This window comes from Pelobates fuscus, chromosome 3 (genome assembly GCF_036172605.1).
Source record: "Pelobates fuscus isolate aPelFus1 chromosome 3, aPelFus1.pri, whole genome shotgun sequence".
In the NCBI taxonomy this organism is placed as follows: domain Eukaryota; kingdom Metazoa; phylum Chordata; class Amphibia; order Anura; family Pelobatidae; genus Pelobates; species Pelobates fuscus.
Window position 1 is genome coordinate 143,930,805 of NC_086319.1, and position 27,111 is coordinate 143,957,915.

The 27,111-nt window shown below is 44.5% G+C and overlaps 1 protein-coding gene across 2 annotated transcripts in view; it reads left to right on the forward strand.

Annotated features, from left to right (window-relative positions):
- GABRG2 (gamma-aminobutyric acid type A receptor subunit gamma2) overlaps window positions 1-27,111 on the forward strand; it is a 384,270-nt gene that overhangs the window by 138,842 nt on the left and 218,317 nt on the right. For both annotated transcript variants that reach the window (XM_063447499.1, XM_063447500.1), the window contains exons 5-6: window positions 11,199-11,281; window positions 16,289-16,426. In XM_063447499.1, the coding sequence (XP_063303569.1) occupies window positions 11,199-11,281; window positions 16,289-16,426 (221 nt within the window). The remainder of the gene's footprint in view (window positions 1-11,198; window positions 11,282-16,288; window positions 16,427-27,111) is intronic.

Sequence of the window (27,111 nt, forward strand, 5' to 3'; positions counted from 1 at the left end):
GTAATCCAGGAATGGTGTTGTCTGTAGCTGTCCCTCTGGTTGTAGGAACGATCCCACCGCTGCCACCAATTGTAACGGACCGTTTCAGCATGAAAGGGGAAAAATCCGTTTAGGCGATAATCCCCTTTAGATAGACCAGCAGCTACTATAAGCACCAATTCCACGAACTCCCAAACTGCACGGATTCACCAACTCTCGAACAGCAGACACACGAACCCTGGAAGCAGCCGAACAGGAAAAGCAATACGACCAGCTTACACTCCTGGCAGTCGGCATACAGTCCCCTTTCCCCCAAGAAAGAGACGCACTCCAGCTTCAGGGTTAAACAGCAACAACCTTGATTTATTCACACACAGGCTTATATGAGATTCTCCCATGCAAGGGAGGGGTTTACAGTACACCCATCCAGTTTAAGGTACAACCCACACATCTCCTCCCTCCAACATATCTGTTAACACAATTAACAGGGACATAGTTTTACCCAAGTTTTGCATGTACCCTAAATACTTGGGGTACATCCACAAACCCAATATCTCCAGATAGCGGTTCGGGAGTTATGGGCAGGCAAAGTTTTGACCGACCGCAGGGGTAAAGTATCCGAAAACAGTTCCATGCATTTTGGCCCTGCGGTCGGTCACAAACAAGTGAATGAAACAGACGAATTACTGGTGTTATAGAGACTAAGGGGGATTCGTATGAATCCCCTAGTTCGTACGTTTCTTTCTACCGAGGTAGTTTCCCCACGAAATCCTGGAAGTCTGGAGGTCTCAGCGGTGTTTGCCTAGTCGAGTGTCCGATTTCAGTTCCAGACACTCGACGGCAAAACACCGCTGTTCGGTAGTTAAAGATGGCCGCCGCCACGTGTTTGTTTCCCGAATGGCGGCCACCCAGAGGACAAAGAATACATTACATGGATTGCCAATTACCTGTTTGCAACATTGTTGCAAACGGTAATTGGAGGCACACTTATTCCTGGGTGGTCTGGTTGTTCGGTAGTTTCACTCAATATAATGAATGGAGTGATTCTACCGAACAATCAGATGAATGCTGCATACATATCACCCCGGTTAAACTTAACACATGAATACATATACAATATTACAGGCAGTACACTAGAATATGCTTCACAGTCTTAAAGGGACAGTAGTCCCAAAAGTCCCAATCTGTTCATAGATGATTTTAAAGGGCCGGTAGCAGCAATATACATTATTACATGCCCAAATAGAGTTTTTATAGAGCAATATGTCCAGGGGCCGTAGTCGCAGGGCAGGAGGTTAGCAACCAGGCTTCTCCAGTTCACAGTGGCGAAGTTGGTTTCGCCACACCCAGTGTCCCTGGTGTTTCAGTGCCCCTTAGTCTCCCAGTGACCCCTAGTCTCCCAGTGCCCCCAGTCTGCCATTGTCTCACTGTCCCCATGTCTCCTAGTGCCTCCATGTCTCCTAGTGCCTCAAGTGCCTCAATGTCTCCAAGCTAGTGTCACTAGTGTCTGTGGCCCCATGTCTCCCCCAGCCAGTGTCTCTAGTGTTTGTGCCCATGGTGTCTGTGTCCCCATGTCTTCAAGTGTCCCCTATTTTGCCAGTGTCCAATAGTATCCCAGTGTCACTGGTGTCTCTGTGTCCCTAGGTCTCCCCGTGTCCCCAGGTCTCCCCGTCTTCCTAGTGTCCTAGTGACATGGGGACCCTGGGATACATGGGGACATAGACACATGGGAATACTGGATGACAGGGGCACTGTGATACATAGGGTCACTGGGAGACCTGGGGACACGACACTAGGGGACACTGGGAGACATGGGGCACTGAGACACTGATACATAGGCAGGGCCGGCCTTAGGCCTTAGGGGTGTGCGAGCTGTGCGGCCGCACAGGGCGCCATGGACCAGGGGGCGGCCTGTGGCTGACACAGCTCGCACTTTCTCCTAGTGACAGCCTGTGAAGGAGAGCTCAGAGCTCTCCCCTAATACAGGCTGCGCTGTGTAGCGTGGCTGCGCTCCGCCCCCCTGCCTCTTAATGCTGCCCTCACTGATAGTCCCCAGACTCCCCACTCGGATCTCAGTGACAGAAAGGGGGCGGGGTTAAACGCCAATCGGAGGCGGAGCTACATGGGAAGCGGGGCGGAGCTACAGGCAGGCGAACCCTCTGGTAAGTTAGGGGAAGCAGGAAGGAGTTCCTGTTCCCCCATCTACCACCACACTGACCCCTGCTCCCCCATCCACCCTAACCGTGCCCCCTGCTCCCCATCCACCCTAACCGTGCCCCCTGCTCCCCCCTACCCTAACTGTGCCCCCTGCTCCTCACCTACTCTAACTGTGCCCCCTGCTCCCCCTACCCTAACTGTGCTCCCTGCTCCCCCCTACCCTAACTGTGCCCCCTGCTCCCCCCTACCCTAACTGTGCCCCCTGCTCCCCCTACCCTAACTGTGCTCCCTGCTCCCCCCTACCCTAACTGTGCCCCCTGCTCCCCCTACCCTAACTGTGCTCCCTGCTCCCCCTACCCTAACTGTGCCCCCTGCTCCCCCTACCCTAACTGTGCTCCCTGCTCCCCACCTACTCTAACTGTGCCCCCTGCTCCCCCTACCCTAACTGTGCTCCCTGCTCCCCCCTAGCCTAACTGTGCCCCCTGCTCCCCACCTACTCTAACTGTGCCCCCTGCTTCCCCACCTACCCTAACTGTGCCCATTGCTCCCCCACCTATCCACTGTGCCCTAGCTACCATAACTGTGCCCCTTGCTCTCCCACCTACCCACTGTGCCCCTTGCTTCCCCACCTAGCCTATCTGTGCCCCTGCTCCCTACCTACCCACTGTGCCCCCTGCTCCACCAGCTACCCACTGTGCCCCCTGCTTCCCCACCTAGCCTAACTGTGCCCCTGCTCCCCCCCGCTGCACACAGTGCCCCTCCTCCCCACCTAGCCTAACTGTGCCCCCTGCCCCCCCCACCTAGCCTATCAGTGCCCCTGCTCCCCCAGCTACCTACAGTTCCCCTTGCTCCCCCAGCTACCACCACTGTGCCCCCTCTCCCCCAGCTACTACCACTGTGCCCTTTCTCCCCCAGCTACTACCACTGTGCCCCCTCTCCCCCAGCTACCCTCTGTGCCCCTGCTCCTCCACCTTCCCACTGTGCCTCTGCTCCCCCATTTACCCACTGTGACCCTGCTCTCCAACCTACAACTACACTACCCCTGCTCCCCCAGTTACCCACTGTGCCCCTGCTCTCCTACCTATCACTACACTACCCCTTCTCCCCCACTGTGCCCCATGTTCCCCCACCCACCACTACTTTACCTCTGCTCCCCCACCTACCAATACACTACCCTTGCTCCCACAGCTACCACCACTGTGCCACCTGGTCCCCCACCTACCACCATTGTGCCCCCTGATCCCCCACCTACCACCACTGTGCCCCCTGATCCCCTACCTACCACTACACTGCCCCTGCTCCCCCAGCTACCACTACACTACACACCTATTGACACACACCGTACATGGATAAAAGGGTATGATGGGGGGGGCGCTGTGAAGATTTTTTGCACAGGGCGCCTTAGGGCCTAAGGCCGGCCCTGTACATAGGAACACTGAGACCTGGAGTAATTGACACAAGGGGGCACTGAGTCATGAGGTACTAGGAGACATGGGGGTACTGGGAGGAATCCATCTATACAGCAGAATCAAACGAAGTAGTTTTTTGGTGATTTTACAGCATTTTCTCTTATGTCACTCCTTGTGATTTACATCATGTGATGTCACCCATACATATTAAATTATGCAAATTAGTAAGGCTGGTATGTTTTTCCAAGAAAGGTGGCAACCCTAACTACTTTTCACATACTCTTACTTAAGTATAGAAACAAGAGGGATGTATGGGAACAAAACTTGTGTGAACTGGCTGACAATGAATATAGTTAAAGGGACACTATAGTCACCAGAACAACTACAGCTTATTGAATTTGTTCTGGTGAGTAGAATCATTACCTTCAGGCTTTTTTGCTGTAAACACTGTGTTTTCACTTTACATTACAGCCTAGTGATAACTTCACTGGCCACTCCTTAGATGGCTGTTAGAGATCCTTCCTGGGTCATGGCTGTCTAAAATGCATCCAAACATTAAGTGTCTCCTCCCTCTGCATGCAGACACTGAACTTTCCTCATAGAGATTAATTGATTCAATTCATCTATATGAGGAGATGCTGATTGGCCAGGGCTGTGTTTAAATCATGCTGGCTCTGCCCCTGATCTGCCTCTTTGTCAGTCTCAACCAATCCTATGGGGAAGCACTGTGATTGGATCAGGCCACCACTTCTAATGATGTCAGCAGACTGCTTGTTGTTCTGAGTCTAAGCTTTAACATGCAGAGTTAAAGCTTCAGGCTTGAATGCAGTAATATTTTTACTATATTTATGGAGGCATGAGGGGGGCTAGATGGTGGTGTTAACACTATAGGGTCAGGAATTTATGTTTGTGTTCCTGACCCTATAGTGATCCTTTAAGGTAATGCTGACTTTGGTCTCTCTAACACTGTGGCATGTTCCCTTTCTTCTACACTCACTACATACAGCTTGTTTCTGTCCCAGACTATATACCAGGAGCTTCTGCCTGCTAGTAAGAAGGTAAGAAGACAAGTGGACCAGCGAGTGCTAGGGGACAGTCCTTAGAAAGCGTTGAGTGAGCGCATCATTAGATGCATTTATGCCAAGCTCAGGGTGCTGTCTGCATAGTATGCCCTTAGTTGGCCAGCTGCATGATTGGCAGGCAGCCTGATATGCATTCATGCCAGACTGGCCTTCTAATTCTTTGGGCAGACATGTCCTCTTTTTGGGCATGTTCGCCCCTTTTCGCAGATTACGTGATTTGCGTCAGTGGCACACCCTTTTCCCCCGCCCATTGACTTCCTGCTTGACTGGACACTGCTGTTAGGTGTTATGGATTTACTTGAAAGATGAAAACATAAATTAGAGAGAGATTAGCATAGGGTATGTGTTTTCTTATAGCTGCTGTTTTCTTTCTCTCCAGCACCATCTCCATCAGATACATGACGCTTGGGAGTTTTTTTGTGTTTTTGGTCAATATGATTCTGTAATTAGGCCCATCATAATTGTCAGCACCAGGCCCACTGGGCTGTTAATCTGGCCCTGGTTGCAGGGGTGTACAGAGATCTATCCACCCCTATTACATAAATAATAACCCCCAAACTAATGCCCACTTGTGGTGAAAAGCTGGTGAACTAGATCCCCCCGTTATTTCACAAGGTCCCATTCCTATGGTATGGACCTATCTAGCAACAGAGCATACTATAGTACTATGGGGTTCTTATTGATTGCTTTTTATTTATTTAACATTATTTATTTCTTAGTTCTGTAATGTGGTGGCTGGCTAGCAAGCACTGGCCAGCTGCCATATAAGTAACCATGCCACATAAGTTTTTCAACTTTTTGTTTGCTGGCTATGGACAAAATTTAATTGACCCAGGTAAGTTTAGTTTGGCTGAAAACCAGATCAAATTCCGGCCTATTCGGGGCCTAAATTGCAAAATCCAGACATTGTTAAATAACATAATCAATGCTCAGATTTTGCAGTCCGAATGTGTCCATACACCAGTGAATGGTTTTGCCTAATTTATAATGGGGGGCATTTGGACTTTAGTTAATAAACCTGTTGGACGTTAGTTTGTGAGCCATGATTGTAAATACCACTTTAAAGTGACTTCTTAGCAAAACTGTATTTAGCTGAAATGCTGTGATTTACCCTGTGTTGTGGCCCTGACTTAAAGATGAACAGTAATCTTTTAATTAATATATAATAATTATGCAATACGGAACAACATTAACATTTTTTATAGTTTGTGGTATTATGGTCAAATATGTGGATATAATATACAGAAAACATTGTAATATTAAATGTACATTTAAATAATTATAATAACAAGTAAACAGATGCCAGCAGAATGTCAATTTACTACAATAATTATACAATACAAAACTATAACATATTACTTACAAAAGGCTTTAACAGTTGCTAAATGTTACAATGGAATCATATGGTACAATGCAAAATATGAACAAACTTACACAGGCCCCAGCCTCTAGGGCTGGTGCTAAACAGTCAGCTTCTACATTCTTAGGCAGTCATGGGAAGAGCAAAAGAGAGTCTGAATCCTTCCTACATCTGGTTTTATTCCCAGCACACTCCTAAGTAGGCTGGCATTTGATGTCACTGCCCAAAGCACATGGCTTAAGGATTCCTACACACTGTCCCTAGTGGCGCCATTATTGATTTATTTTATGCTGTATATCATTATATTAATACCAATACAACCTGCTTTGTAAAATGAGGGGTTAACCCCTAGAGGATTAATGGGAAATTTACTATGGTAGTTCCTGACAAGGAGGAAATGCTTTAAAGAGAACACTGCTACTGGAACCGAATATAAATCTAGTAGACGTGGGGAGACTATCCTGCCACTGCTAAGATTTCTACAGGTGTTCAAGGGTTTTGGAGATTACTAAGGTAGTCCTAAAGACATGTATATGTTTAAGGAAAATCACCCTAATTATTTAATCCCATATAATAGTACAACAAATTAAATCCATAGGAGGCTATTGGTTATTACATTTCAGAGGAATACCCTTGAGGAAACCCTGCAAGTTTACACAATATTGTTTCTCTCCCAGCTGGTGAATCAGAGTGGTGTTTGTGTGAGTTATATGGAAGTTGTCCAATCATGTTGGGATCTAGCCCCACTGCAAGGAAAAGGAGGGCTTAAACTTGAATAATCCAGTTATTAAATTGACATGGGGCAGATCTAAAGCTCCCAATGTGGTAATCTTGCTGCCAGATGTAGCTTGGTTAGCCTCCTTTGTACTATGCCTAGGTAGAGAAGAAGTCCAACTGATTTGGGATATTTAACCATGCGATATAATGATTGCAGATCATTAAAAACTCATCTCCCGTTAGAGATAAATATTTATATAGTATCACTTTGTGTCAATGAAAGGGCCAGGCACTGACAATATAAGCTTTTTGCATTGTTGCTTGTGAAAATACAGGAAATTAAGTATCTGGAAGTTATTTGGGGGGTAATTAGATCTGTCCTGCTAACTTTGATCTCTCCAATTCATGGTCCAAATGTAACTGAAAAGTTTGGAAAGAGGCCCTTTGAATCTTCAAATAATAAAATGTTCAGTAGGAGGTAATCCACACTTGCAAGATAACCTCTACTAAATCTAGACCACCAGTGAGACACTACAGTGGTGTCTCAGGGCTTAACCCATACATTTAAGTAAAAATAATGAATATAACACCTAATCACAAACAAACCATTGTGTGCAGGTGTTATCTGGAAAAATAAACAGTATTAGAATAGACACTTTTCAGCCAAATGAACATAAGGTCAGGTGCTTGGGACCCAAAGCCTAATAGGCTAAGCCTCTGTCTGATAAGTTAGACCTTTTATCATAGAATCATCTCCCCTTACCTTCTATGGCTTTATTAGTCATTGCCAGTATAAGGGGATAATATATATAAAAAAAAAAAAATCATAAAAATATATCACTATATGTAGCAATGTAACACTTGGTTCTAAATGATTGCAAGAAAAAGGGAGGGGGATAAATAACAAATCCTCTACATATCTCTCCAATATGTGAAGAGACAATGAAGATTTGTGCACTTACTCACAGTTGTCAGTAAGGTAATGCTGCAATTACAACGCCAGAATCTCCAGCCTACAGTTAATGATCTCTAAGAGTAAACAGAAAAGATTAAGATTCAGGTAAAGCCTCTCTCCCATTAAATCTCGCTAGACAGTCAGAGGAATTAAAAAATGAAAGAAAGTAAAAGTATTTAAATAATTACAACCATGATTAAAAGGTTGCTTAGTTTAAATCACCAATGTGAGCATAGTGAATAGGTGCCCTGTGAAACTCAAAATTGCCCGACACGCGTTTCGGTGCACAGCGTGTGCACCCTCGTCAGGGTCAAGCATAGATTGTCTCTCTTAATATACCCATAGCCCCACATGGGTCCCGTGATTGAGAGCCAATTGGGTGCTGCCACGTTAGTAGGGGGTGTAGACTAAAAGGATAATCCTGTTTGTTGTAGGAACCGCCTCCATATGTGTTTTGGACCAATCGAAGGATTTCTAAACAGTGAATGCCGCAATCATTTTACCGGGCTAAGAAGTACTGATATATCTATTTATCATATTATTAATACCGCAAGGATAGTAAAATATCCACTGGGATTGTAGCCACATGTATTACAGTCTTGGGTTAGGTAGCTTGCCCAAATGTTTTAAATTAACAGACACAGCGGAAGAAGGCCTTCTGGAGACTGAAGAATGCATGATGGATGGATCCTAGTATTTTACTCTGATCAGAGAAGGCTTTTTAAAGAACACCACTTTACTTTAGATTTATGTGAAATGTACATTCACCACTTTATAGGGTCAGTTCAAGCACAATAGCTACTTTTTCATTAATAAAACTATTCATAATGCTGAGCTACATACCAAAAATATATGCGCAATGTTCCCATTAAAATAATGGGTTAACTAGAATGGATAATAAATCGTAGCCACTTCTTGGTCCTTAAATGAGAATCAACTTTCAAGCAAAATGAATGACAATCAGATCTGAGTATATTTCCTGTGGTTTTATTTATGCTATTTTATGTATGCTATTTTTTTTAAAGCATTACATAATGCAATGCATTATAAAAGGGGTCAAGTACCAGCCTGCAGCATTCTATTAGTGTTTTTATTTGCAGTTATATGAGCTTCAATTTTCAACTACAGATTCAGATATAAACTAAATTATGCATCCTCAATATCAATATCTCATATATTCTTTTACTTTCTTTTCAAATAATTTTTATTAATTCTTTTACTTTCTAATCTCCTGGATAACTGTGCGTATCAAATCAAGAAAATCATTCAACATAAAAGCATCTCTTTAATAAAATGCAAAAAATATATTCAGTAATATACATATATCTAAAAGGAAGCCTGTGGGAAGAGACTTACCTTTGAACTGAGTTAAAATAATAATAATTAGTACACTGATAAGTCAGAAAACATCCATGATGTGTCTATTTTCCCCATATAAGTGTAAACAATTAAAAAAGGCAAAGTGGAAACAATTAAAATTCTTCCACATTTTGATATTTTTTGTAATTTAATATATGGAAGAGTTGATTGACTTTCTGTCTGGTAGTATATACTCGTTGAATCTTACATACTCTTGACTTATTTATATTTTAGTGTTTTATTTCTCTTTCAATACCACAAAGAGATCAACACATCTCTCTGCTATCTGTTCTGGCCCTGCAATGGTTAATTTTACTATGTGGCATATTTTTTGTGTTGCTTCAGGGGCTTTCACATTTGCATACAAACCATATTATTTGACCACAAAATATTATTTCTGGACCATATCCCCTAGTGCCAACTAGTAAATTGTAATCTGAGTTACAGGTTCAGATTTCTTGGCTTCTCTGTAAATGTTTAAAATTGTAATTGCTACAAAATTATACATGTACAATTGTGTTCTATAAAGGTTTATATTTACCATATAAATCCACATACTAAATATCATACATGCATAATTGTTAAAAAAAAAATAAAAAAAAATAAACAAATGACATTACCAAGTGACTTGCAAAAATAGATGGCCACCACAAATCAGGTTTCTGTTCCGAAAAGTAATTGGGTTTTATTTAGTATCTGCAGATAGAACAATTTAAAAGGGAACATGTCACAACTTACCTGGCCTCCCTTCAACAATCTACTTATAGACGTGGGTGTTAGACTTCTGTAATACCCCCACTAGTCTGTCCTTGCCCCTCCCATTATCATCACAAACATCCTCCACTGAACTCAGAACGAAATGTTGAATCACTAGGAAACAATCTGAGTGAGAGATTCAATATTGCCATGGCTTCCTCTAAATAGAAGGGCAGTCTGACGTCAGATGCGGAGGCAGGGTAATCGGAAGAGGCGCAAATTGAAAGGCTGATTGGGAAGTGTGACGCCTTTGAACTGTAGAGGTTTTTTTTAAACTATTTGCCTGCTGATTGCTGGCAAAATAAATTTGTATTTTAATTACCATTCAGTGAATTTGTATATATTACAATTCATATGGTTCAAATAGGGCTTGGATGTGAAAAGCACTGATTTAAACTTGGTAAAGAATGCATCTGGTGAATTGTAGCAGACTTGACTGAATTCCAACCAGAGTTAGCTTTAGTAAATTAGATTTTCCATTCTGGTCGGAATTTGGACATTTTCACCATATTTTGTCCACTCAGACAAAATCTGGTTACTTAGTAAATAACCTTGTTGGTGTCATAAAGGGATTTATACAACAGTTTTTTTTTGTTTTTTTTTGTCGGACATGGGACAGGGTTTCAGAAGGCACATAAGTCAATATCTGTGGAAGGGTCCAAAATAACTGGTCTTTTTATTTTCACCTAGCAAACCCCTGATGCAGGGCATTTATAAAAAATTACATTTGAAAAACACAAATAAGATTTAAAAGCTTGCCAATCGAGTTCACACAGGATTTATAATAAAATGTACTTAGTTAATAGTTTGTAGAGTTTTGGCATAGGGTACGTTTTTAAGAGGGGTATAAGAGGGGCGTAAGTCATTGTCTGTGCAAGGGACTGTAAAAGGTATCCTTGGGCTTAAACCCCGTATCTTTTTTCCATGAAGCAATGCCCTTGATGCAGGGCATATTTTGAAAATTAAATTTGTTTCCAATACAAATGTGTTTTAAAAGTTTGCCAATGGGCCAATGGAATACACACTTTTGATAACAAAATGTACTTAGGCAATAGTGTGTTTCTACATTTACTTAAGATGTAATATTAAATATCTGTGGTGTATCCAAGAAAATAAAATAATTTACCCTAAAAAAATAGGATTATCTGTAGCCTTCACAAGTGACTGTTGAGATATGGAAGGCATAAAGCATCAATTCACAAAATTTTGAGTTGACACAAATGACGACATGATGCACAAAATGTAATCCAGTGCTTCCACTAATTTGAGCAGTTTGATAATACTACTAGCTACCTCTACTATTTTCTCTGTGGTACATGCATTTTTTTAATTTAGCACTTAATTGTTTACTTTTTACTTGCTCATGCCTTGGTGCTCATTTAAATTCACAAGTATGCTAAAATGTAATTGTACTATACTTGTAGGCTTACTATAGATGCTGAATGTCAGTTGCAGTTGCATAACTTTCCAATGGATGAACATTCTTGCCCCCTGGAATTTTCGAGCTGTAAGTATGTTTATGCATTTTTCCTCTCAAAAAAAAAATATGTATTTTTTTTTAGCTCAGATAGTTTACATCATACATTGTGTGTAAATTACATGTGCTGCTAATTTGCATACTGGGGGTCTGTCAGCATAATATAACTCTATAATTCCAGATCATCACTGTATAAAGTTTGTTTAACACTCTTTTCACCTCCTACTCAAACCTGCAACCCAAAACCGCACCCTCAAAAAATAATATTTGCCTTATCTACTCCCGTCACCCTAATAAAAGGGTGGCAGAGGTAATAAATTTTACTTTAAAACTTTGCATCAACAGCAACAACATATGTGAGGAACGCTGAACTTGATGGACGCAAGTCTCTTTTCAGCTATGTATCTATGTAACTATGTAAAACAATTACTTTCAGAAGACTTCTTTCTTATAAAATCTTCTCTTCTTAAGAACTAACAAGGCTCCAAAGAATCCATTATATCTCAATGCTATTATTACTGAATATATACAAAGGACCAAATCACAAAAATACCAACGAAAAATATTAAAAAGCAATTCAACAAAAACAAATCCATATGAGCCCTGTAAAGGCTTCATGCAGAAAAAAGATTTCAAGGTGGGAAAATAATTTAAGTTTTTCCCACAATTGAAGAGTCAGTAGAGTACTCTGATTGGTTGGCTTGTAAACCAGTTATTTAGAGTGTTCTGACAGGCAAGTCACTTTTCTCAAGACTTGCTGAGAATAGCATATCCACCCCCCTAATTGATTATTAAATAACCCCCACCCACCAACCATAGGTGGGGGGATACTAGCAGTGATCTGTCCACCCCTCATACTTTTACTAAAAGCCCCCATCCATGGGAGTGAGGCATTCTTGCAACTAAGTAGCAATGACTGCTCATGTACAATTTCTTATCTGACTGCTCACTGTTTAGAACATATGCCCCCACCCACACCATGAAAGGTGGAGGCATAAGGTAGGTTTTCATAGACTTATTTATTTTACACTTTTAAATGACGCAGCGAGCTAACAAGCCAGCTGCCATCAAGCAAGTAGTTTCAATTTTTTTTCAGTCCTAAGGCAGCTTTCAATTTTGCTGAAATGCAGACTAAATGCAGGCTCATTCGGAACCTGCACTGTAAAAATTGGGCATAGTTGAATAGTTTGAGAAAATGTCTGCATTTTACAGTTTGAATAGCCTCGTACATAGGGCTAGATTTGCCATAAGGCTATCAAGGCAAAGGCCTCGGGGGAGAAAGCAAGCACAGCCAGTGGAGACATACAATATCTCCTTCACCAGCCAGCCAATTCTCCGTAGGGACAAGCAAGCTGGCAGCTGACAGGGGAAATCTCCTGCCGGGCCAGTGCTTAATATTGTATCACATTGTTTCCGCTGCAATGTTCTGATACATTTCCCAGCACCCACCTGGGTGCAGACAGCAACATCCCTTCAGCAGAAGCAGTTATAGTTAGCCTTCATGTTCAGCAACAGTATATCCTGCAGGTAGACAGGACATCTGGAGTAAAGGGTGTAGATGGGACCGTGGTCTCTGTACCGGGAGAGCAGGGAAGCTGGGTGACTGACCCAGATCTGCCACACTCCAGGTGGTGAAAAATTGGCTGCTGAAACCCCTGCTTCACAACCAGTTCCAGAGATAGGAGACCTTATATTCTGGTCCTGTAAGACATCCAGTTGGCCGGTGCAGATGGGACTGAAGTCTCTGCACCTGTCCTACAGGGATGCTGGGCAGCCTTCCCAGATCCCCAACCGCTGCACACCTTACAGGGAGAGGGGACAACCGGTCTTCAGGAATCTGTCAGGTCAGCGAATTGTTCTTGGGTGGGCTTCCCGACTAACTCAGGTACAGACTTGGGGGAGGGGGGGGGATATGTGGCGAACGTAACCTCGCCAAAGGCTCCTGGAGGAGCCTGCTTGCCAGCCTCCTGCCTAAAGACTATGGGCCATGTAAAAACCATGTGGGATTTTCCTATTCGTTTGGGAACCAAACCAACCCCCGAACTAAGGACCACCCGAGAGCTTGTTAACCCCTATTAACACCTTGCAACAATTCTGCCAGCAGTGTTCTAAGTGTACGTCTGGATGGCCGCTATTCGTATCGCCGAACAGGTGGTGGCGGCCATCTTGTCCCCGCTAATGCAGGCAGTGGTGTTTGGTCATCGAATGCATGGAACTAAAATCGAACACTCGACCTCGCAAACACTGCTGAACTTCCATCCCGTCTGCGTTTGGTACTTTACATCCTGGAAGAGCGCTGTTCAGTGGAATCGTTCATCTGAATGAGGTGAACAAGCTCCATGTTATACTTATGGATTAGGTTAGGTATTTTGGTTGCAAAAACGGGTCCCAAACGGGACCGGCCGCAACCACTGAATTAATGGAACTGTTTTGGGCAAAGGACCATGTTTGCGGCCAGTCAGAAATTTACCCCGGTGGCAATTCGGCTGTGTTCATGGGATTTGAGCGTTTTTTTTTATATGTTGGGCGCTCAGGTCGAGGCTATCCGGGGATGTATAGACTGTGGGGGTTTATATGTAGGAAATATGTATTTTTATGTGTTTTTGATATTTTGTACTTTATGCTGAGTCACAGTGACACTGTATTTTATTTTTTGTGGGTATGGGTGTGTTTGGGGGGGTGTTTTGGGGGGGTGTCACTGTGCTCAGATTTTGTATATAGGTAAGCCATTGTTACAAACTGCTATTTGTAACTGGCCCTTTAAATTATATATTGCCCTGCTTCCCTGGATTGTGGAGAAGCCTATTTGCCAGGCTCCTCCCGCATGACTATGGCCCTGGGAGATTGGGCCCTTTAAAAACAGTATTCGGCCATACCAGAGTGTATGTCACTCATTCTGGCCCTTTAAATACTGTGGGGAAAGATTGGTACTTTTTATATGGCACTTCGGATGCAGCCGAAGTGCCAAAGTCGTCGAAGTGGCTGCCATTCGACAAAGGAACACGTGGTGGCGGCCATTTTAATTTAGTCGAACGCGGTCAGCGGTGTATGCTAAAGAATCTATGGAACTAAAATCGGCTACGCGAACACCGCTGACCCTTACTGTCGCCTCCACTTCGACGCTTTGGTTAAAGTCGAAGTACGTTCGACAATTCGAACACCCTGTTACAATTTGCTATTTGCACGAACTGACCCGTTCATGCATTCGAAGGGGACTTAGCCATTTTTCTGCAGGAAATTGACTGACCGCACAGCCCAAATCTATGGAACTGTTTTGGGCAGGAAAATGTGCTTGCGGTTGGTCATAAAGGACTTCCGCCTATCTTTTTATCCACTGGAGGGATTGGTATGATTTTTGAGAGTGTTTACGTTTAAAGTATGCTGAGTTCAAATAATTTTTATGGAGATTGGATGTATGGTTTTAAAGTTACAGGGTATGTGTAAAAACTGTATTTTTACTGTCTGTGATAATTATGTTAACCCCTTGTGTAACATAATTATATCACAGGCAGAGGGGAGGATTTTGTGTGTAATTGCTAGGAGTGTTTTCAGTAATGTACGTGTATGATTGGTTGTTTTGTAAAACCCTGTGGGTGGTCCTATCTAAGGGGATCCTGCATAAAAAAGGTTCTTTTGGTGCCAATAAACAGAATGACTTGACCCTCTAACTTGCAGCCTTGACTCATGTTTGTAGGGGACAGCTATAATCACTACAGGGATTGCTATGCTCGTCATACTCCCTTAGCTACTGAGCTCTTGTGAGAGCTCTTATTCCTGATCCTGCTTCGCTCTACAGAAGGAAGAGGTTCACCTACTGGAACCTGGAGCCTGGTCGTAGGTCCAGGGTGGATAGCAGACGGCGAGATCCTAGCCCAGCAGCGGCGGTTCATGGAGTCTGCAGTACTTATGGTGTCTACACAGTAGTTATGGTGTCTATGGTGCTGACGGTCCTTTGGTGAATGCTAGGAACATCCTTTTCTATGGTCCAACTTCCAGCCAGCCTGGAGGCAACCTTAACAGCAATTTGGCTGTAATAAACAGTTCACCCCCAGCATTCAGTCTTGACTAATGTCTGTGGGGAAAAGCTATACTTGCTATAAACACTTGTTATACCAGCTTTACTTTCTTGGAGGAGAGGTCTTCCCACTGGGAGCTGGATCCAGGTGATGGTCCAGGGTGGGAAGGGACATCGATACCCTAGCCAAGCTGCGGCGGCCAAGGGGACTATGACACTTATTGTGTTTGATGTGGTGCTTATGGTACTCGGCAAATACTAGGAAGCGCGATTGGCGGAGGTACCCAGTTGGGGTGGCAGGCGGTCCACCACACTTGGAAAATAATAATAACTTTAGACAGCACAACATACACTATTTACTTAAAGGACCACTCTAGGCACCCAGACCACTTCAGCTTAATGAGGTGGTCTGGGTGCCAGGTCCCTCTAGGATTAACCCTTTGTTTTATAAACATAGCAGTTTCAGAGAAACTGCTATGTTTATGCTGAGGGTTAATCCAGCCTCCAAAACCTCTAGTGGCTGTCTCAAAACAAGTATGTTTTCCTGGCACTATAGTGGTCGTTTAAGGCAAAATGGCAGCAGCAAACATCATGAAAAATCTGTAAACATTCAGTTAGTTTAAAAAACTGCATTTACTGGTCTCCAAATTGCATGGGATTTTATCACTTCATAATAGATTAGCATTATGTACTTGTTTATACTGAAAAGGATGGAAATCTTAGTTTGGAAACTTTAGGCGTGTGTACTTATCATTTATGGTGGGAATTTCACATACTGGATTAAAGAACTAAATAGATATGTGGCTTGCAAGTCAAGATATGTATTTATTAAAATGCTAATTCTTCTGTTTAATACTTACAGTGATCATTATTCATTAAAATTGGTTATTTAGAAAATCATGTAAGAAAACTGAAAAATAAAGAAACTATTTGACTAAACAAAAAGTTTCTAGAAAAAATGTTTTTGCTATATATAGAAGGAATACCACTGGTTCTGATGCATTATTTTCATTGCATTGAAGATGGATATCCAAAAGAAGAGATTATCTACCAGTGGAAACGCAGTTCAGTTGAAGTAGGAGATGTAAGGTCATGGAGACTTTACCAGTTTTCATTTGTTGGTCTAAGAAATACCACAGAGGAAGTGAAAACAACTTCAGGTAGGCAAAGATTTATATGAGAGCTTTGTATTTAAAGTGAAAATCAACTGATCAACTGGCATATATAACTTTTAGCATTCATTCCTACCATTAGAATATTGTTTTCATTAAGTGAGTTTTATGAGTACTATCAGACTTCTAAAATTCAAAAAATTACCATTTAGAGGTGTGGACTTTGTGTGTGACATTACTGATTAAAAAGTACAATTTGATGTAAGTGAAGAATTTAACAACTAACATTTCTACAAGCACATTTATTTTTATTTTATTTTTTAAATATTATATAGCTGCATGTCTATTATTTAGCAAAAAAAAGAAAACAAAAAAACAAAAAATAGACTCAGTACTACCTGTGGAGTCACCACTTTTTTTTGACAATGTTGCTTTTTTACAGCAAAATGCAATTGATTGCTTTTGTAAGTAAACAACAAACCCTAAAATAACTTCTGCCTAAATTATAATCACTCCATAAGAAAACAGAGAAATTGGAACTGCACAAAATATTGCTAGATCATTTTGAGGTTTCTGTTTTCCAATATGAATAAGAAGTTTTACTATCCATGCATCAACAATTATGTTCTGAAAAGTAACCCTTTAATAAACTCTTTCAGGGCTACTTTAGCGCTGAAAGGGCAGAATAATTATTAATAATCAATCATGAAAATACACATTGAGTTGGTGAGACCCAAGTATTATACCGAAGAGTCAAACTGATCTCTTACACCAACACACTATGGCAGCACTATAGGTATTGGATTAAAAATGTGCCTTCATTTTCAGGAAGCATTTAAATGGACACTTCACTGCTCAAATCCAAAATAAACAAAAATCATTGTTTTGTAGATATACCCCAAATAAAAACTTGTGTGCATTTATTTATGCATTTTTTAAATTGGAGTTATATCTAAAAACAGCTTTCAAAGCCTGCAGCTCTCTTGTCTGTAGCCTTTGCAAGCCATCCCCTTCTAACCCTGCCCAGACATTATGTGGTTGTCCAATCACAGGCTTACGCTTAGGTCCCTTGGTTGGAGATTAACATTAACAGTGATAGGTGAGGCTGTTCTCCAGCTCAAAAGCCCTGAGGGATTTCCAAGTAGTTTGTCTAAATACTCATAGTAATTAATCTAAATACTCACTATAAGATCCAATTCCCTCGCATCTCATCAGTACTCTGTCTTCTTCTCTTTCTCCACCTCTCACTAAAATTCTCAATCTCTCTCCTCTGGTATATTTCCATCGCCCTTCAAACATGCAACTGTAACCCCAATTCTAAAGAAGCCCAATCTTGACCCTAACTTCCCTATCCGACTATCGTCCTATCTCGCTACTGCCTTTTGCATCCAAGATCCTTGAAAGAATTGTGTATGCGAGATTGACAGACTTCCTCGAGTCCAACTCTTTGCTAGACCCGCTTCAGTCTGGTTTCCGCGCTAAGCACTCTGTGGAAACGGCACTGACCAAAGTATCCAATGATCTACTCGCTGCAAAATCTTGTGGTCACTACTCTATCCTTATTCTCCTTGACCTTTCTGCGGCTTTTGACACTGTTGATCATCAACAGCTTCTTCTCATCCTCCGCAATATCGGTCTACAAGATATTGCTCTCTCCTGGTGCTCCTCCTACCTCTCCCAGCACTCTTTCAGTGTTTCTTTCTCTGGATCTGCTTCTTCTCCCCAACTCCTCTCTGTTGTTGTCCCCCAAGGTTCAGTCCTGTTCTCCATCTATACTGCCTCCCTTGGTAAACTCATTAGCTCCTTTGGCTTCCAATATCATTTCTATACAGATGACACGCAAATCTAGCTGTCCTCTCCTGATCTCTCCCCGTCCCTCTTGACTAGTGTCTCTGATTGCCTATCTGCTGTTTCTAACTGGATGGCTGCCCACTTCCTTAAACTAAACTTGACCAAAACTGAAATTCTGGTCTTTCCTCCCTCAAGTGTTGTTACTCCTGTGTCTGTCTCCCTCCAAGTCAATGGTGCTACCATCAGCTCCACCACGCAGGCTCGCTGCCTAGGTGTTCTCTTTGACTCTGACTTCTCCTTCAACCCTTTATGTTCAATCTATCGCCAAATCCTGTCATTTCCATCTCCATAACGCCAGATGCGACTAAGGTGTTGGTCCATTCCACTGTCCTTTCTCGCCTTGACTACTGTAATCCGCTTCTCAGTGGTCTTACGTGCTCCCAACTTGCGCCGTTACAGTCCATAATGAATGCGGCGGTGAGGCTCATCTTCCTGTCCGCCCGCACCTCCCATGCCTCACCCTTCTATCAGTCCGTACATTGACTTCCTATAAAATATAGAGCTCAATTTAAAATTCTGGTTCTTGCTTTCAAATGGCTGCATAATGCTGCTCCCACCTATCTATCCTCCCTTATACACAAGTATGTCCCGTCTAGGCCCTTACAATCTGCTGAAGACTTACGTCTATCTTCTTCAAGATTTCGCGAGGGCTGCACCATTCCTGTGGAACTCGCTTCCCTCCTCCGTTAGATGCTCCACCAGTCTCCACTCCTTCAAAAAATCTTTAAAAACCCACTTCTTCATAAAAGCATATCAATTAAACTATAGCTCCCAACTGATTCCTCTTCTGCAACTGTCACTAGTCTAATAAATATCATAAAAATAATAATAATAACTGTTATTGACTGATTCTGTGCTACATAACCTGACTGTTGTATGGTAATTTGTGGCTTCTTATTGCACTTAATGTGTACTTCCATTATTTTTTCACTTTGTTTCATGTATTTATTTATATACTGATGCTGCACAATGATAGGACACAAGGTCATGCGTTTAGACTGGAAGAAAGAAGATTTAGTCTAAAGCAAAGGAAAGTTTTTTTTACCGTGAGAACAATAAGGATGCAGAATTCTCTGCCTAAAGAAGGGGTTTAATCAGTGTCTGTACATATGTTTAAACAGCCCCTAGATGCATACTTCAAAAATATAATATTCAATGGTATCATTTTTCAACTGTAGGGTAATACAGCCATTTTGGGGTAAAGAGGGATTTTTATTCCTAGTATGTTACACAACTGGAAGTGCTTCAACCTAGGTTTTTTGCCTTCTTTTGGATCAATAGGAAAAAACTAATGACAAATGTGAGGAAGGCTGAACTTGATGGACACGTGCCTCTTTTCAGCCTATATAACTATGTAACTAAATATCTGACCTAGGTGAATGGCTTTACCAACTTTCTTTATGTCACGACTGTGACAGTGGTAGTTACTATCTTTCCCTCCCATTCTATGGTTATAGGTAGAAAAAGCCTGAGTTATTTCCTGTCATTGAAGGAGGACATACACATTGCACCCAAGGCCTGTCCTCCTTGAGGGCTTAGGTGTTGGAGTTTTCCGGCCTGCTTGGACAGTGTAAGCGGGAATGACCTCTTTTCCCACAATACATACAAAGTCCCTCCCTTCGTCTATATTGTCTCTCTGGTTCAGGTAACCGTGTGGTTCCCAATTGCATGGGTTCTGCTGGAGCGACAGCGGTTGCCTCAGACGAAGGGAATGTCAAAGCCAGGCGTTCCGGCACACGTCTAGGTCTATCCATGATGTTTTGTCTATGTCGGAGGCGTTCATCTATATGTGCTAAGTAGGTAATTAATTCCTCCAACACATTAGGTAGATCTCTGGTAGCCACCTCATCTAAAAGCTTATCAGAAAGCCCATTCATGAACACATCTACAAAGGCCTGCTCATTCCATCTAACCTCGGCAGCATGAGTGCGGAATTCTAGGGCATAGTCAACCAGGGAGCGAGATCCTTGTCTCATTCGTAAGAGGGTTTTAGCAGCATTAGTACGTCTTCCAGGGGGATCGAACGTTCTCCTAAAGGCAGCGACAAACTCTGCATAGTTAAAAATTATAGGATTGTCGTTCCCCCACAAAGGATTGACCCAAACTAGTGCTCTATCCACTAACAAGGTTATAATGTAACCAATCTTCGATCTATCAGTATGATAAGCTCTAGGATGAAGTTCAAAATTTATGCTAACTTGGTTGAGGAAACCACAACATACATTGGGATCACCCCCATACCGAAGAGGGGATGTAGCTTGGGCAGAAGCCCCCCCTGCAACCATCTCCATATGAGGTTCCTGGGGTCTATGACCAGGGATATGTTCTTCTGGCTGGAGATGAGCAGTACGGGCTAACAAGGTCTGAACAGCTACAGCAAACTGGTCCATACGATGGTCCAGTTCCTCAAACCGGTTATCAGGAACCGGCCCATGAGGGTTAGCACCTGCAGGGTCCATGGCCCTAGTGTAATGTCACGACAGTGACCCCTTCACGCAGATGGTAACCCAGAAAGAGACGTATACCGGACCTTAGGGTGGCCGGACTTAACGTCAGAGAATAGTCAAATGAATAGCCAAAGGTCAAGGGAGTACGGAAAACTAAATACACGAGAAAGCCAAGCCAAAAGTCGGGGAGCCAGAGAGGAGAATAGTCAGTAAGGAAGCCAAGGGTCAATATACCAGAAAAACAGATGAATATTATCAAGAGCACCAGAGGGAATGAACGAGAACCACACTAGGGCACTGAGGGAAGGACAGGGGCGCCCTTTTCTAATGAGGTTTGTTTATCTTTAAAGCCACGCCCCCAAAAGGTCCGGGAGCGTGACCATTTTCGCGGCAAAATCCTGATGACGCCGGCGCACATGCGTCGCGTCATAAGAGGGGTTTTGCCGCGAGCGGCCAGCGCCCCAACAGGCTGCGCCGCCTCCCGGAAGCAGCCAGAGAGACCGCTGCGCTGCGCGGGTTCAGCGGAGAAAGGTAAGGTATCATCACACTTTGCCCCACATTCCTGGGTATATACATGATATACATTACTGGATGCCCCTATTTGTACTAATTTTTGGCTAGAGAATCCTCAGCAAGGTGAGAGGCAGTGACCTAACAGAGGTAAAGACAAAGGGATAGGAAGAGGCATACTACTGGATCTTAGAGTGGCCAGGTTTACGTAAAGGTAGAGATATGACATAATAAGACTAGACTAAGAGAAAGCAATAGACCAAGAGAGGGACAAAAAATATATATATACAAAATACCCTGTACCAGACACAGGCAGGGAACAGGAACACTGAAAACAAGCTGTAGTCAAGACAGGCAAGGGCCATGAGCATGGAGAACATAAATATTGGTAAACAAGCCAGGGACTAGTATACAGGTAGTCAGACAAGCCAGGGCTGAGTAGTCAGACAAGCCAGAAAACTGGAAAATGAACTAGGCAGGAAAGTAAGCAGGCTAGGACAAGTACATAAGGGCAGGAGAGCAGAAGTGTAGTAGTCAAGTGTAGTAAAGGAAAGATGTGACAAAAATAAAAGATACTCAAAGAACAGGTACAAAATATCACTAAGGATTCTGGAACCATGAATGGGCCAGAAAGGCTGTAATTGCTTTCGGCCCCAGGAGCTCTGGTGAACTTACCTCCGCCGTGATCCGCTTCAGGGGGACTGCCTGACAGCCCAGGCAGTCCCCCCGCTGAATCAGTGCCACGTTCCCCTCGCCTCCATACATTGTGGCCACATCCGATGGCTGCGGTCACGCTGTTAAAAAATGAAATGACTTACCTGAAGCAAGTCAGCTTGCCATCCAGCCCCCTCGTGGAGCAAGCCCCGGCCGGTGCGGCGTTAGATGCATTAGAGCCCCGCCTCAATCCTCATCAAAGCTGGCGCAGACGTGCGTGTGACGTCACCCAAACAATGCGCACGCACGTTTTGGGGTCAAAGGCAATGTACAACCATGTATAACCTTAGGAGGGTTATTTAAACTCAAAATAGCATTTGGTCAGTGCCCTGTCATGGTTTCCACTTGTTGGTTGTTGGAGAGTGTGTTCTTGTTCTAGTTCTTTTTGGTAATTGACTTTGACTTGTATTTTGACTTTCCCTTATTCTGGTATCCCTGACCTTTGGCTTGCTTCCTCATTGTGTCTCTTTCTGTGCCCCTGACCTCAGCTAGTATTTTGACCATTCTTTTTTATGGTATGTCCGGCCATTCTAAGGCCTGGTATACGTTGCCTAGAGCGCACTGGCACGGGAGGGGGGGGGGGGCATATTTGAGTGACCCAGGAGGAGGGAAGCGCAGAGTGTTCCCTCCTGCCAGTCACTCAGTGTACCTCTACAAAGAGGTAGAGACCACTAAGGGGCGGAGGGGGGGGGGGGGTTAGAGATCACTAAGGAAAAGATGGGGAGGAGACCACTAAGGGAAAGATGGGGGGTGAGAGACCAGTAAGGGAAATATGGGGGTGGGGTGGAGAGACCAGTAAGGGAAAGATGGGGCGGGAAAGACCAGTAAGGGAAAGATGGGGGTGGAGGAAAGACCCGTAAGGGAAATATGGGGGGGTGAGAGACCACAAAGGGAAAGATGTTGGGGGGGAAGTAAAGGATGGGGTGTGGAGGAGAGACCACTAAGGGAAAGATGGGGTGGGAAAGAGCAGTGAGGGAAAGATGGGGGTGGAGGAAAGACCAGTAAGGGAAATATGGGGGGGTAAGAGACCACAAAGGGAAAGATGTTGGGGGGGGGGGGCTGTAAAGGAGGAGAGACCACTATGGGAAAGATAGGGGGAGGGGAGAGACCACTAAGGGAAAGATAGGTCAAGGGTAGCATTAAGGGTCAGGGGGCAGGGGAGAGCATTAATGGATAGGGGGGCAGCACTAAGTGAGAGGAGGGCAATGGAGAGCACTAAGGGACAGGGGAGCGGCAGGGAAGAAAAGCTAAGGGGATCAGTGCAGGGCCGGACTGGCCCACCGGGACACCGGGAAATTTCCCGGTGGGCCGGCACACTAGGTGGCCGGTGCGCGGCCGCCTAGTGTGCACCAGCCCGGGCCGCAATTACAGGGTGACCGGCAGGAGGGGATGCGCTCCCCTCCTGCCGGTCACAGAATGTAGCGTGGCCGGGCAGGCAGTGTAGGGTAGGGGCAGTGGCACTGGGCCAGCCTCTTCTCCTGGGGGGCCCCTCGAGGCTGGCCCTGCATACACCCGGCGGGCAGGCAGGCTGGCCGGTGCACGAGGGAGCACTCTCCCCTGAGTGCTTCCTCTTCAGCTCCCTTGCGCACCGCACTGATACCGGAGCCGGAAGATGACATCATCTTCCCGCGCCGGTATCAGTACGCGGCGCGCGAGGGAGCTGAAGAGGAAGCACTCAGAGGAGAGTGCTCCCTCGCACACCGGCCAGCCTGCCTGCCCGCCGGGTGACCGGCCCCCCAGGAGCCCAGCAGCACCACTGGACCCCAGGGAATCCCCTCAGCACTCCAAAAGGTAAGGAGGCTGGGGGGATTAAATAAAAAAAAAAGTGTTAGTGTGTGTGTGAGTGTTAGTGTGTGTGTGTGTGTTAGTGTTACTGTGAGTGTTAGTGTGTTAGTGTTACTGTGAGTGTTAGTGTGTGTGTGTTAGTGTTACTGTGAGTGTTAGTGTATGTGTGTTAGTGTTACTGTGAGTGTTAGTGTGTTAGTGTTACTGTGGGTGTTAGTGTGTGTGTGTGTGTTAGTGTTACTCTGAGTGTTAGTGTGTGTGTCTGTTAGTGTTACTGTGAGTGTTAGTGTTACTGTGAGTGTTAGTGTTACTGTGTGTGTTAGTGTGTGTGTTAGTGTTAGTGTGTGTGTTAGTGTTACTGTGTGTGTTAGTGTTACTGTGAGTGTTAGTGTGTGTGTTACTGTGTGTGTTAGTGTGTGTTACTGTGTGTGTTAGTTTTACTGTGAGTGTTACTATGAGTGTTAGTGTCAGTGAGTGTGTGTCTGCTAGTGAGTGTCAGTGAGTGTGTTACTGTGTGTGTCTGTTACTGAGTGTGTTTGTGTTAGTGAGTCTGTTTGAGGGCTGTTAGTGAGTGTGTGTTTGTCAGTGAGAGTGTATGTTTTGTAAGTGAGTGTGTACGTATGTCTGTCGCTGAGTGTGTCTCTGTCAGTAAATGTGTGTGTCTGTTAGCTAGTGTGTATGCATCTGTTGGTGAGAGTGTGTGTGTGTCTTCAGCACTTACCTTTCTCCAGCGCCGGACTCCCTTGGCGCTGGGGATCCCTCCGCCGCTCAGATCCAAATGCGCATGCACGGCAAGAGCCGTGCGCGCATTCAAACCGCCCATAGGAAAGCATTACTCAATGCTTTCCTATGGACGTTCAGTGTCTTAGAATCGCGGAAGCTCCTCTAGCGGCTGTCAGTGAGACAGCCGCTAGAGGCTGGATTAACCCTTAGTAAAACATAGCAGTTTCTCTGCAACTGCTATGCTTTTAGCTGCAGGGTTAAAACTAGAGGGACCTGACACCCATACCACTTCATTGAGCTGATGTGATCTGGGTGTCTGTAGTGGTCCTTTAACCCCTTAAGGACATGTCATGATTCCCTTTTATTACAGAAGTTTGGTCCTTAAGGGGTTAAGTGTGTGTGCATCTGCATGCACTGGTGTAAATACCGCGGTCGCAGGGGTCGCAACCCTGCAACCCCTGCGACCAGGTGCCCGCCGCCATGTGTTGCGGCCCCGGCCTGCGCAGAGTAAGCGTGCGGAGGGGGCGGGGGGGGCGGGGGGGCAGGGATCAATTTTCGTACCGGGGCCCCATAGGTCATGTGTACGCCACTGGGTAGGGGAGCTTCTGTTCCCCTACCCGGTCTGACAAGAACCTGCAAGCGAGAACGCTCCTCCCGCGAGCAGGCAGTTCGGAGCGTTGCCGTGCGTTACCATGGCAACGCTCCGACCTGCCTGCTGTTCTCGCGAGAGAAGAGCGAAGTCAGCCTGCAGCCAGAGGAGCTGCAGGCTGAACAGCACGCGCCACCACTGGACCACCAGGGATTGAAAAGATCCCCCTCTCCCCTGGGCCCTGACCAAAGGTAAAGGGGGAGGGGATTAAAAAAATATTTTTTTATATAAATATATCAATGCTATAACCCCCCCCATACACACACTACACTCCTCCCCCCCACCAACAGCACCCCTCCACACACACAGAACCCCCCCACACACAGAACACCTTCACGCACACAGAACGCCTTCATGCACGCAGAACCCCTCCACACATAAAAAGCACCCCTTCACGCACACAGCACCCCTTCACGCACACAGCACCCCTTCACGCACACAGCACCCCTCCATGCACAAACGATTTCTTTCATGTTTGAGTGATAGTTTTCAGTTTTTTTCCAGCTTCCATATCTGCGCACTATGCTGGCGCGATGCATTACGGGGCTGGTATGGAATTTTTTTCCAGGGCTGCTTTTCATTCCCAGTCCGGCCCTGGATCAGTGGAGAGCACTAAGGGACGGGCAGGGGAGAGCACTAAGGGACGGGGGGGCAGGGGAGATAACTAAAGGACAGGTGGGGAGGGGAGATCACTAAGGGATTACAGAGCACTAAGGGATTGGAAAGCACTAAGGGACAGGATGGGATTGGAGAGCATTAAGGGACAGGATGGTAGGGTAGAACACACAGAGTCGCTTGGGAGGGAACGACACACATATAATAATAAAAATAAAGAGCTGCTCCCCTCTCAGCCCCTATCCTACCCCACAAGCCTCACACACATGCACAGAAATATACATGGTATGTTTACTCACACAGAAACACACCATGCTTCCCTTACACACACAGAAACACACACTGCTTCTTTAAATCCAGTATATTATTAGTGGCAGTAATCTCTAATTTACCTCACATTAAAGGACCACTATAGTCACCAGAACCACTACAGCTTAATGTCGTTGTTCTGGTGTCTATAGCCTGCGCCTGCAGGCTTTTTAATATAAACACACTGCCTTTTCAGAGAAAAGACACTGTGTGCAGCACTGGCATTGGCTATTATGGCAGGTCATATGGGTGGGGCATTGTGATGTCACATGGTGGGCAGAGCATATGGGGGGTGGCAAATGTATGTTTGCCTCGGGTGGCAAAAATCCTTGCATCGGCCATGTACATTGTTACACAGTTCTGCATGTTGGGTCATATAGTAATTTAGACAGAAGGAATTATTTATTTACTTACTTATCTTAAAGGAGCACTATAGGGTCAGGAACACAAACATGTATTCCTGACCCTGTAGAGTTAAAACCACCATCTAGCTCCCTGGTCCCCCCCATGCCTCCCTAAAAATAGCAGAATCTTACTTGTATTCAAGTCTGGAGCTGCTAGCTCTGGCTCTGTTTCCTTTAGACCTGCCCACTGCCTGCTAACATCAGCAGAAGTGGTAGCCTAATCCAATCACAATGCTTCCCCATAGGATTGGCTGAGACTGACAAAGAGGCAGATCAGGGGCAGAGCCAGCATGATTCAAACACAGCCCTGGCCATTCAGCATCTCCTCATAGAGATTAATTGAATCAATGAATCACTATGAGGAAGGTTCAGTGTCTGCATGCAGAGGCAAGAGATACTGAATAAATAAAAACAGATTTCTGGGGAAATTGTGTGAAGTGTTCTTGCTTCCACCAGTAGTCTACAACTGGAGTGGGCGGAGTAACTGTTATTATTTATATAGCACATTTAATTGCAACATTGTTGCCCAAAGTGCTTCACAGTTACATTAAAACATACATTTATAAAAACATTAGCAGGTTTACAAAAGGCCCTGTCTATGACATCACTTGCTGCTGCAGCCTGGCACAGGTCAGAGTATTTTGGCGGTTGCCATCTTCAAACGGTCGTATTCTAAAAACTATACATCCTACATCGAAGAGCTTTATATTGTGAGAATCACAAGAC